This window comes from Castor canadensis, chromosome 5 (genome assembly GCF_047511655.1).
Source record: "Castor canadensis chromosome 5, mCasCan1.hap1v2, whole genome shotgun sequence".
Taxonomy (NCBI): Eukaryota; Metazoa; Chordata; class Mammalia; order Rodentia; family Castoridae; genus Castor; species Castor canadensis.
This window is the reverse complement of record NC_133390.1, coordinates 10,549,869-10,561,949: the sequence shown is the minus strand read 5'-3', so window position 1 is coordinate 10,561,949 and position 12,081 is coordinate 10,549,869. Positions and strand designations below refer to the sequence as shown.

Sequence of the window (12,081 nt, the reverse complement as noted above, 5' to 3'; positions counted from 1 at the left end):
TTCAAGCGCAACACTCGTGAAGTCATTTGTGCGGACAGCCCAGGCCTCCAAGACAGGGTCCTCCTTTGCATATCTGCTAGTGAGCGTTGTCCCCAAACTGCCCAGAGTTGGGCACGTGCTCGATTCAGAAATGAAGTCCTAAAAAAGATGAAGTTGTTTGTCCAAGGATATCCAGTTAGTACTGGTTACCTGAGGTTACCAGCAAAGTACAACTAACTAGTCTTCTGATTCTGCCCTGCAGATTACTTTTCCTTCTATCCATCCAGATTTTCAGCTTTCTTACGGCCAACTCTTTCCACTTGTGTTCTTTAAAGACACTGCCTCTTGAATTTTCAGCATAACTTCAAGAGCCTTTGGAAGCCCAGTCTAAATCTCGTGCAGAACAAAAGATGCCATTTAGTTGTTTGGAGAAAAGATGCTGTGACAGTTCAGATATTACTAATGGAATCTAAAACACCTTAAATTTTGTATCCTATAATTATCACAAAATGTTCTGTATCATTAACTCCTATAGCTCTTACACATGTGCCGAGATCTAGATTCTCAATGATTATTTGTTGAATAAATTCCTTCAGAAATACCCCATTATGCCTGCATCCACAAAAGCAGAAGAGAACACAGCATGGCCAATGGAATACACTCACGAGGTAGAGTCAGAAGGATCACGAGTTCAAGGTTAGCCTGAAGTACATAGCTTGTTCAAGGCCAGCTTGAGCTACATACGGAGCCTGTCTAAAAAAAATTTGAGGGACATTGATCCATACCTGTAATCCCAGCATTAGCAAAGTGGAGAGAGGAGAGTTGTGAGTTTGAGGCCCTAGCTACATAGCAAGACCCTATCCTAAAAAAATAAAAGCAAGGACTGAGGCTTTGGCTAAGTGGTAGAGTGCTTTCCTAGCATGCACAAAGCCCTGGGTTCCATCCCCAGCACTAGAAAACAATCAAAAGCAACAACAAAAACATCCCACGGGTTGCATGCACCACTTCCACTTTCATTCTGCGGGTAAAATATCAGTTGACTAAACTGCAAAGACAGAAAATGTGGTTTCAATACTAAAGAAAAAGGGATTACCTGGTCTCTACCACCTCCCCACAGCAATGTAGTGAGCCACACAGCCAATGCATTACCTGCCATGTCTCACTCTGAACTTATGTTTCTCTAAGACAAGGCCCATTGGCAGAGCTGAGGTCATGCACCAGTTTCTGAGAATATTTAAGGAAGTTAGGCATTTTATTTCCTGCCAAAACCAACTTCAAAGGCCTGGTTCCCATTGGAGGAACCCCATCTTCCCCAGATGACTCAGTATGGGCCATCTGAAAGATGACAAGACCAGACATAGTGGGACATGCCTGTAATCCCAGCACTTGGGAAGCCAAGGCAGAAAGATCATGAGTTCAAGGCCAGCCTGGGCTACATAGCAAGACCCTGTTTCACAGAGGGAAAAAAAAAAGAATGGTAGCAAAAAGTACAACACTATCCACTACCTTGTTTAAGCAAAGCTCACTGAAAATCTTAGGGTTTATCTGGCCAAATTATGGTGTAAACTGACTTGGCTATGGCTTTAGTGTGTCCCCACAGTTTCATGTGTTGGAATTTTGTTCCTATGGTGGTACTCCTGGGAGGTAATATGGAATCTTTAAGAGGTAGGGCCTAGTGGGAGGTCCTTGGGTTAATTGGGAGCCTGCTCCGAGAAGAAATTAGGATATTTCTCACTTGTGTAGTTCTGTAAGCAAGCCTGAATCTGATCCCTCTGGCTCCCTGTTTCCACACATAATCTCTCCCTCATTTACAGGTTCCTGCCATGATGTGAAGCAACCAAGAAGGCTGTCGCACCACAGCTGAGCCAGTGCCGGTGCCAAGTCCTTGACTTCCAAAACTGCAAGCTAAATCAGCCTCTTATTTAGAAAGTCAGCCCTCCTCAAGTATTTAGTTATAGTAATGCAAATGGCCTAATTCAGTGTGGCTTAATGGAGAGAAGACCGAAGGACCAGGCTAGAAACTCAGCTATAAACACCAGATCAGACTCAGCACTGGACCAAACGCTTCCTGCTAGAAGGTCCTCAAGAGCACAGGGTCCTCTTTACCTTTGTACAGCAGCTAGGACCCCTCTTCACAACTGTGGGTCGCACTCTCTCAGAACAGTGTTACTGGTAGGGTATTTAGATGTCACTGTCCTGCTAAGACTTGGGGGTGGGGTCTGTCTCTTAATGGGGTAAAGGGATGGTGACATACATGTCATCATCTGAGGAAGATGTGTGTCTTCCCACGGGAAGCCAGACCTTTGAAGTTAGTCTTGGCTGGAGAGAAAAATCCCTGTGCCCTACTTTCTTGGATCTACATTTGGGCGAGGGCTGTTGGGGATTCCCTTGTCACTCCACAGTAGGCTGGGAACTGGGCTCAGAAGCAAAGTGGAGAAAGCCCCATCCCAGGGACTGTCTTCCCTCACTGTATGTCACCCCAAGCTGTGAGGAAAGTGGATTGGAGGTTCCAATCTGGGCTCGGCTGGGCAGGAACTATTGTGACATTTGTGGGTCTGCCCTTAAGCCAGAAATATACAGGGGGCCCAGTGTTCCAGGCCTGGTGCCAGGGTGGTGGTAGCAGCACTAACACCAAGTCAGTATCTGAGGGCTACATTTGAGGTGGAAGGGCCCATTTGCTCAATCCATTACAGACCTGTGGAATCAGACAATGGAATGGTGTATTCCCTTTCACAACCTAATAAATGTATGCAGAATGAACAAAACATTTGCCAGAAGGGAAAAGCAACACCTCCGGGAACAGGCAAATCAGCATGAGTCATCCATGGGGGTATTCAGATGTCTCAAAGGTAGTCAATAAGTAATGCCTCTAAGCACTAAGGCAAAGTTAAGAGACTCTCTGTAAGAGTTGGCCCTATGCACACAGCTATGTCCTAGGGCACAGTGATGAAGAAAATGAAGAGTCAAGCAACTATTCTCTCAAAGGATTTCAACTTTAGTCCTGAGGTGCCAGAAAAACTCATAAGGCTAATACTCAGACACATAGAACACAGGCAAAAAGCCAATTTACACAGCTGGCAAACAGAAGCCACAGTGATTTGAGACTCTAGTCTCAGGCCGCTGGGCCAGTCCTATTCCCAGAGTTTGAAGGAGGAATAGAGACAGGAACCATAAAAAGGCTGACAACCAGGCAGTCTGATATTTGCCTATTCAGGAGTTCAGAAACTTTAATAAATTGCCAATAAACTAAAAAGCTTGGGCTGGTAGAGTGGCTCAAGTGATACAGTGCCTGCCTAGCAAGCTTGAGGCCCTGAGTTCAAACCCCAGCACCAAATCAAAACAGAACAGCACTGAGATGATAGTTTGAAAAGGTGAAAAACAAAAAAGTCAGGACTAGCCAGGCACTGGTGGCTCACGCCTATAATCCTAGCTACTTAAGAGTCAAAGATCAGGAGGATGAGTGTTCAAAGCCAGCCTGGGCAAGTAGTTCCTGAGACCCTAACTTGAAAAACCCAACACAAAACAGGGCTGGCAGAGTGCCTCACGTGGTAGAGCACCTGCCTAGCAGTGTAAGATTCTGAGTTCAAGCCCCAGCACTGCCAAAAAAAGTTTTTCATCATAAGAAATATGTGTTAAATTCCAATTCAACAAACTCTAATGAACTGGCTCAAATCTTTTTTCTGGCCTGAAATTTGGTTACTTAAATAAGTGAACCTATTTTTACACAAATGAATTTTCTCCATGTCATAATCACCTTTCTTATCATTAATCAAAAAGATGAGCCAGGCGCCAGTGGCTTATGCCTATAATACTAGCTACTCAGGAGGCAGACATCAGGAGGATAAGAGATCAGGAGGATCACAGTTCGAAGCCACCCTGGGCAAATAGTCCAAAAGACCCTAAAGACCCTATTGCAAAAAAACCTTCACAAAAATAGAGCTGGTGGAGTGGTTCAAGGTCAATGCCCTGAGCTCAAGCCCTAGTACCACAAAAAAAAAAAAAAAGTGAAAAAACTATAGGTGGTCAGCTAAAACTATGGTTCTTACTATTAGTGTTTATATAACAATGGACCACTGAATAATCATTAAAGTAACTTTATTGAATAGACATTTACAAACATAAAGTGCACTGTGCTGAAATGAGTAATTTACTGAAGTTTTCTCCTAACCTTGCCTTCCCATTGTCCAATATTGAAAATGGTTTCATTCATATGTTTGCTGCAATGCAATTAGGCTTCTTATATCTAACTCCCATTTTTAACAAGATTCATAGAATCATGGGCTCCATTGTAGCCTTTACAATAAAGCTGTATTTCCTAATGTTCACAGTTTTGTTTACAGTAATACTGTCATCATAGAAGCCAAATGATAACTCATTCAATTAAACAAAATCACATATTATACTAGTTAATGCCCCATCATCTAAGCAGAAAGGCTCCAAATTTCCTTTTGAAAATGGTTTGTTTAATCTATCACATGCTTTACAAAATAATTTGTTTATTCAAAACCAGAGTGTTGACTATCATACTTCTGAATCACACCTATACCACAGCACTCCTGAAACAGATCCTTTTCACTTCCTTCTAAATGCCCGAAAGAAATCATCTAAACCTGAAAATGTCAGATTTTTCTGAAAGTGAACAGGACCTAATCCACAAATTTCAATTTCTTGTCATTTGCTAAAGATGCAAATGCACAAAATTTGGATATCTTGTCTTTAATTATATTAAAGGGTCCCTAAGACAGGAAATATTAGGTTCCTAAGACAGTAAGTTAGGACTTTCACATCACTGAGAAGCCTCTTGGGAGTCTGATTTAAGACATAGGGAGGCTTGAGGTAAATTTATGGAAACCTAGCATGTTAACCTGCAATCAGAGAAGAAATGAAAAGTGAATCTTACATTTGCATTGAGTTGAAGGATTTTTACCACCTCTGAAAAGTCACAAAAAAAAGATTTTTTAAACTCTTTAAAAGTGGACAATGGAGTCTATTTGTAGAATTTCAACTAGCTTGCCTGATTGATTTGTGCAGCCAATGGATCATGAAATTAGGCAGGAAAAAGAACCACCTGAATGTTTGGTGTTTCCTTCATTCAGTACCCACCAAGGCGGCCTTTCTAGTATGAAAATACCTAACACCATTAGGCTAATTTTCTGATTTTAACATTTCCCCCATGTCATGGGTATTCCAAAAGTCTTAGAACAGTTTTGAGCTTTAATAAGAACATGCATAAAATGTGTATCATTTGGAGGTTTAGTTAGTTACATTTCATCATACTTCTTCAGTTTTGTGTTTGATAATGCATACTTGACTTTTGTTGGTATTTAAGTGCCTGTGATTGAAAATGGTAACCAGTAACTGCTTTTAAGTTATTAGAACTTAAAACTGCACTGAAACTTCTGGAATAGCCAGAACTGAGTGTGAGGCTCAGTTCTAGATTCTGAAATGTATTTTTTTCCCTTTAGAAGTAATTTCACTTCCTTTCTTGCTGTATCCTCAGAGCAAAGCTGATTAAAAAATCCGGACTCAGTTTCTTAGTTTTCTCAGACATCACTTGGGGATGTGATTAGTTTCATGAATAGTAAAGAGGTACACAATTCTCAAATTCTTGTGACATAGCAGGCTTTATGTTTATGTCAGTGCAACTGAAAACTAATGGTGGCAGTACTATGACAGGGAACATTGGAATGATCAGATTTTAATAAACTTCCATAGATTCAACCAGTTTAAAAACCCTGTCTTGGCTTCAGTTGTTTTCTCTTCTTCCTGATTAATGTCATTTGGGTTTTTGTCTGTGACTTCTTTTGTTTCTATAAAGGTCTCATATAGTTTCTGGACTCTGATAATTTCTTTCTGTGCATCAAAATGGACTTTTTGCCTGGTAAAGATGGGAACAATTAAATTAAAATCGTTAATTCGCTTATTTAGTTTTCTGATGTTTTCTTGAAACTGCTCACAAACTTGGTTCCACTGTTTCTGTTCCATAGGTGTCATTGGATTCCCAAGTTTTTTCCTAGACACTAAAATTGCCTCTCTCAGCTGCTCAATGGTATCCTTTATTTCCTTTTGCATTAGGATCCACTCTGGTTGGTACCCATTATCTATCAATATTCTGTTCAGATTGTGAGTCATGGGATCAATGTATGAACAGCCAGAAAACTTTTTTAGAGGTTTTCCTTTCCCACTGAGATTGTCAAAGTCTCCTTTTGCCATTGATTCCTGAATGAGGTCCTCCACTAAACGCTCTATCGCTTGAGTTATTTTTTGTTCTTTGCTCTGTCTTACATCTTTAACGGTTAAACTATTGGCTAAATGTTGGTGTTGCAGTTTCTGCTTTTGGTATTCCAATACTTTCTCTGCTGCACGGTCTGCCCTAAATTGCCTATATTGCTTCTCTCGCTGACTTGGAGTCCCAAAGCCAATACCTTCAAAACTTAAGTAGTGTCGGTGTTGTGGTGTACTATATTTGAAATTTTCTTCTTCTTCTGTTTCTTCAGTTTTATTCTGCCTGGCATTTGTTTGTTCTATCACATGGGAAAGCACGTTCCTATAAGCTTCTTCAATCTTTATAAATACTGTAGAATCTGCATTACTAGAGCCGCTGTCTGGATGGTATTGCTTGGCGAGCTTATGAAAAGAGTCCCTGACATCAACTGCAGAGCATCCTTCAGCTAGATTTAGAAGCCTATAATATTCTGTCATCTTCTTTTTGGATTTATGGGTTGACATCATCCTATTTCTAACGACACCAAGATACAGAAGCATTCTCACTTGATGAGGGATCAGTGAAGCATTTATCAGATGAGAGCGTAAGATCTGAGCCATCATCATGCACTGTGTTCACTGTTGTATCCAGAGTTCTTCCTGGAATGCTCTGTAAAGTGATAATACAGATAGGTTAAATGCAGTTGTATTATGAGTTAGTTTTTTATTTTCAGATAAAGAAGCTAGGGTGTGAAGTCACAAGTTCAATAAGGGACAATCCTTTCTAATATTGCTGTCACAATTCTTGTAGCTGTATTTTACTGATGTTGCCTGAGAAATGAAAGTTGATGGTAGTTAACATATTATGACGTAACCTGGATTCTACTAGCCACAGAATTTTAGAGCTGGAAAGTTTTTAGAAATCACCTAATCCAATCTTCTCATTTTATGAGAAAATTTAAGCCCCAACAGTTAAGTACCTTAACCAAGTCATATAACAAGGTTAAGACTTGGTAACAAGTGGTTAAGACTGGGGCACAATAGGACGTTTAACCTAATCGTATCCTGAGCAGGTAGTGTATCAGCGTCTTCATCATATCAGGGAGACTTCTCAAAATGTAATGCAAATGAATCAGAAAGCGTTGAAAAACCATGTACCTAGTGTGATACTAGGTCGAAAAGAATCAAATGTCCAAAAGGTTTTATGCTCTACAGCTCACTAGGAAGGTGCTATTTGCTAAGGGCTGGGAAAATCAAGATGAAAGGTGAGCAAGCCCTCCCAAAATGCACACTGCTGTACTGAAGATGTGTGGCCCAGTGAAGGACATCAACAAAGGCAATGAAATAATGGAAGTGGCTTAATTAAAAGTAGGAGTTTTATGTGTAAACGCTAAAACATAGCTCCTGGGAACCCCTATTTGATGGACAATTGAGATCATGGATTTTAGAGTTGGCTGGGACGGAGATGGTTATGCCTATCCGGCGATTACAGAAAACTGTCACCCTGGCCTCGCCCACTACTCACCTTTTCAAACGCGGGCCAGTGGCTCAGTCGCTCCCGCCCCCATACTGTGTCTCGCGCATGCGTACGGATCGCCCTTCGGTACCTTGGCCTCTGGAGCCTGGTTCCCCGCTGGCCTAGATCATCTGCCGCTCTACCCAGAGGGGACCCCAGAGGGCACCGGAGGTAGAATCGTACCTAACTGCGTCAGATGACCTGCCTTACCAGGGAAACTGGTCATCTCTCTTGCAGAACTTTACCCAAGAGGACACGGGCAGGACATTTCAGGAGGCTGCGTCGTGCCCTGGGGCGGCTAGCTCCGCCTCCATCCCCTCCCCCAGCTCAGGTGGTTCGGCCGAAGGGGATTGTGGGAGGTGTAGTTCGCGGGAGGGGGCGGTGCGCACTGCTCCGTCTGCGCCTCGAAGTGGGGACGCGGCCGATCGTGACGCAGAAGCCGGTCGGAGGCGTGGGGGGACTGTTGCAGAGTATTCTGGGGCCGGTTTGGGATCCTTCAAATCTTTATGATTTGGAGGGTAACTTGTCTGGGGCTTGGGGAGATTAGGCCGTTTGTTCCCAGAGGACCTGGACAGCCCCTTCTGGGTTTGCGGATGGGGACACGGGCGCGGTGACAATCTTGCGTCAGGTCACGAAGCCATTTAGCAACTGAGCCCGGCTTAGGAAGCTGTTTTGTTTTGTTGTTGTTGTTTTAAGCAGCTCGCATGGCCTGGCGTTGGTAGCGGTTGGGATCAGACCAGAGGACAAAATTGAAGAGTGGCTTCAGTTTAGCCACTGACAGAATTAAACATCCTACTCTTCCGCGCTGTACAGGGAGCAATTTTGTTTGTTTTTAAAGAAAAAGGCAGAGACTTGTGTATTTCAGACCTGGGTTGAAAAATCATCTTTCTTCCATTTTTTTATGTACTTTAGACAAAATATTTCTCTATGCCTGTGTGTAATATATGTGTATTTAGCAGTTACCTTGTTTTTTTTTTGTTGTTTTGCTTTTTTTTTCTATTTTTTTCCTTTTTTTTTTTTTTCGGTGCTGGGGACCGAACTCAGGGCCTTACACTTGCCAGGCAAGCGCTCTTCCACTGAGCTAAATCCCCAACCCCTATATGTGTATTTAGCATTTACTGTTGGCCAGGCACTGTGCTAAGAGCTTTGTGTATACTGTCCTTTAATCCCTCCAATAGTCATACGAGATAAATGCTGTCATTTCCCCTGTTTTACATAGGATGAAGTAATCATCGCATCAAACTTACTGGTTTCTTCTTGGGAGAATTACACAATGGATGTAACCACCTGGCACAGAGCCTCATGCATGAAGCAATATTGTTGTTGCCACTGTGTGTGTCTTTGGAGCCAGAAATAAGCACTTCCTTTTGTAAGCTTCTGAATTATGAATGATATAATCATTTTTTCCTTCTGTGGAAGGAACATTTTCAACTACAAAGTGTGAACTAACATCAGCAGGTTGTTTTTCTCATGGATAGTCATGCATTGTGGAGCAATGGAGACACACTCTGAGAAATGCATTGTTAGGTGATTTCACAGTTGTGCCAACATCGTAAAAGTGTACTCTCGCGAAACCTAAATGGTCACGTTTCATAGCTTCTGATTGCATTCACAACACAGGATAAACAGGAGACAGATGAAGCTAATGCCTTTATCATGGAATCCTGTGTTACAGGAACCATTTTTTAAAATAAATCTAGAATAACAAACTATAGCAAGCAGATAAAATAGTCATCTGTCATTATCAAGTAATATGTACTGTACATAATTGTTTTGCACAATAGTTTTGTTTACACCAGTGTCACCACACTCGATAACTACTGTGGAGTGCTATGATGTTACAACAGTGACAGTGTCATTAGGTGAGGGGAATTTTTCAGCTTCATTTTAATCTTATGGGACCATGATCCATCATTACCAGAAACATCGTTAGGCAGTATGAGACGGTATAAGAATGTGGAGGTAGCCGGACAGTGGCTCAGCAAATAGTTCGAAAGACCCTATCTTGAAAAAGCCCTTCACAAAAAAAGGGGTGGTGCAGTGGCTCAAGGTGGAGGCCCTGAGTTCAAACCCCAGTACTGCAAAAAATAAAAAGAAAATGTGGAGATAGGCAATTGCTGGTATTGGTTCACCTGCCAAGAGTTGACACACTTGCTTTGCCATTTTCTTTCTCCACATACGCTTTTTACTGAGTAATTTAATAGTTAATTGCATGCATCATGTCCTTCTATCCCCAAAAACCCTTCAGTGTTTTATTTCCTCACAGCAAGGACATTCTCTTATATAACCACAGTCCTGTTATCAAATTTGGCAGATTTGACACAGATACAGTATTTTTAATCTACAGTGTTATATTCCAGTTTCACTAATTGTCCTACTGACAATACATGTCCTTCAGAACAACACATAGACTTCTACATCAGCAGGGCAGATGAGCGGTAAATGAAAGCATTCTTGTACTGATCAGTGCAGTGGTGGGCAAAAACAGTTCACCACTTTAAGATATGGTTGTTTTCCTTTTGAAAAGGTTGCTACACACTCTGCAATCAGCAGTCCTAGTGGTCATATTAAAATGTTGCCGAGGGGCTGGAGGTGTGGGTCAAATGGTAGAGTGCCTGCCTAGCAAGCATGAGGCCCTGAGTTCAAACCCCAGTACCACCAAAAACAAAAAAAAAGAAGGGTAGATACTGGCATTAAGTAGGACAGTATCCTTCCTTATTGTTGGGAGATACATCTTAAGACTCCAAGTAGATGACTAAAGCCACAGATAGTCCCAAACCCTGTGTATACTCTGGTTTTTCCTGTGCATGCATGCATACCTAACATAAAGTTTAATTTGTAAGTTAGGCACAGTAGGAGATTAGCAATAATATCTAATAATAAAATAGAACAGCTACAACAATTTACGATAATAAAAATGCCAGCATTTTTACTCTTGTGCTTTGGGGCCATGATTAAGCAAAATAAAGGTTACTTGAACACAAACACTGTGGAACCACAACAGTCTAACTGACAACCAAGATGGCTACTAAGTGGCTAAAGGCAAGTATTAGACACCGTGGACAAAGGGATGATTCATGATCCAGGTGGAATGGGGCAGGGAGGTGAGAGATTTCATCCCATTACTCAGAATGGGATGAAATTTAAATTTCAAATCGAGGGGGTGGGGGCAGGGGGGAGAAATGACCCAAGCCTTGTATGCACATACGAATAATAAAAGAAAAAAAAATTTCAAATCGTTTATTTTTGGAATTTTCCATGTCATATTTTCAGACCATGCTTGTTGTCCACAGGTAATGGAAACCATAGAAAGCCAACCTGCAGGTAAGCAAAGACTGCCAAACAAGAATACTTAAACTAGAGAAAGTGGCGAAGAGTAGGAAAAGTACTGTGGAAAAGAGAGAAAGTACACTCACTTGTATGTTTTGCCCATCCCTCTTCCCAGCTGGGTTAACCAGTGTCTGACTGGTTTGGCAAAGGCTACACAGGGCATTTGTGGAAACTTGCTATGCGTAAGCTGTCTGATTTTCCTCCTAATTATTTCACAGGAAGTGATTTGTCACTTGAGCCAGAATTACCTGTATTTGACTGCTGCTGCCCCAGAGCACATCCTGTTCCTTGAAATTATGAATAATTGATGCACCTCCCTGTAATTGCAGGCTGCTGGATGAGGAAGCCAGTGCAGTCAACCACCCAGGAATCAACATTTGAATTGTTCCCACCTGTAATACACTCATGCAGCATGTTTACTGAGTTCATGGCTTTATTAATTAGCAGCAAAACTTAGCCTCTCTCACCCTTAAAAATATTTTGACAAGTTAAAATGACCAGGACTTGGAGGGTTTGCCTCTTTTTCCCCATGTTCCTCAGTTGTCAGAGGTTTTCACAACAAAACTCTAAATATTTAAAATTGTTGATAACAAACTGGGCTCACCCATAGTTCAAGCTACTTGGGAAGGCAAAGCAGGGTATTGATTGAATGGAGGAATTTAAGACCAGCCTAGGCAACACAGCAAGACCCTGTCAAAAAAAAAAAAAAAAACAAACCAACAATACAAGTATGAAGCGCTGAGTTCAAGCCCCAGCACCACAAAACCAAAAACAAAATAAAAAAATGACAACAAAACCTAAACTAGAATTTTGGAACCCAGGTTCAAACTCCTGAGCTGGCACATGGCAGTTCTGGCCACTTGCCACTATTTGTCAAATAAAGAGACAAGGAGAAGGGTAGAGAAAGATTTATCACACGGCAGGCCTGGACCCTCCTCTTCGTTTTGTAAGATGTCAATGAAAAACAGATATTCCCCTGAAGGTCATTTGGAGGACAGACGGGGACGGAGAGGGACAGACCTAGCAAATAAAACTTTATGAAAGTTGCCCCC

The 12,081-nt window shown here is 41.7% G+C and overlaps 1 protein-coding gene and 1 long non-coding RNA gene across 2 annotated transcripts; one reads left to right on the top strand and one right to left on the bottom strand.

The window, feature by feature from the left end:
* Window positions 1–4,057: 4,057 nt before the first annotated feature.
* Dnajc28 (DnaJ heat shock protein family (Hsp40) member C28) lies at window positions 4,058–8,005 on the bottom strand. Its single transcript, XM_020187665.2, has 2 exons — window positions 7,709–8,005; window positions 4,058–6,853 (listed from the first exon to the last, which is right to left on the bottom strand). Exon 2 carries the CDS (start codon window positions 6,808–6,810, stop codon window positions 5,671–5,673), a length of 1,140 nt encoding a protein of 379 aa, XP_020043254.1. The 5' UTR covers window positions 6,811–6,853; window positions 7,709–8,005; the 3' UTR covers window positions 4,058–5,670.
* An 11-nt stretch (window positions 8,006–8,016) lies between these two features.
* LOC141423198 (uncharacterized) lies at window positions 8,017–11,444 on the top strand. The gene is made up of 3 exons (XR_012447871.1): window positions 8,017–9,068; window positions 10,993–11,023; window positions 11,248–11,444. It is a non-coding gene; the product is annotated as an uncharacterized lncRNA (long non-coding RNA).
* Window positions 11,445–12,081: the final 637 nt, after the last annotated feature.

Excerpts from the sequence above, each read along its gene's own strand:
- Dnajc28 (XM_020187665.2), bottom strand. The coding sequence starts at position 6,810 with ATGATGATGGCTCAGATCTTACGCTCTCATCTGATAAATGCTTCACTG.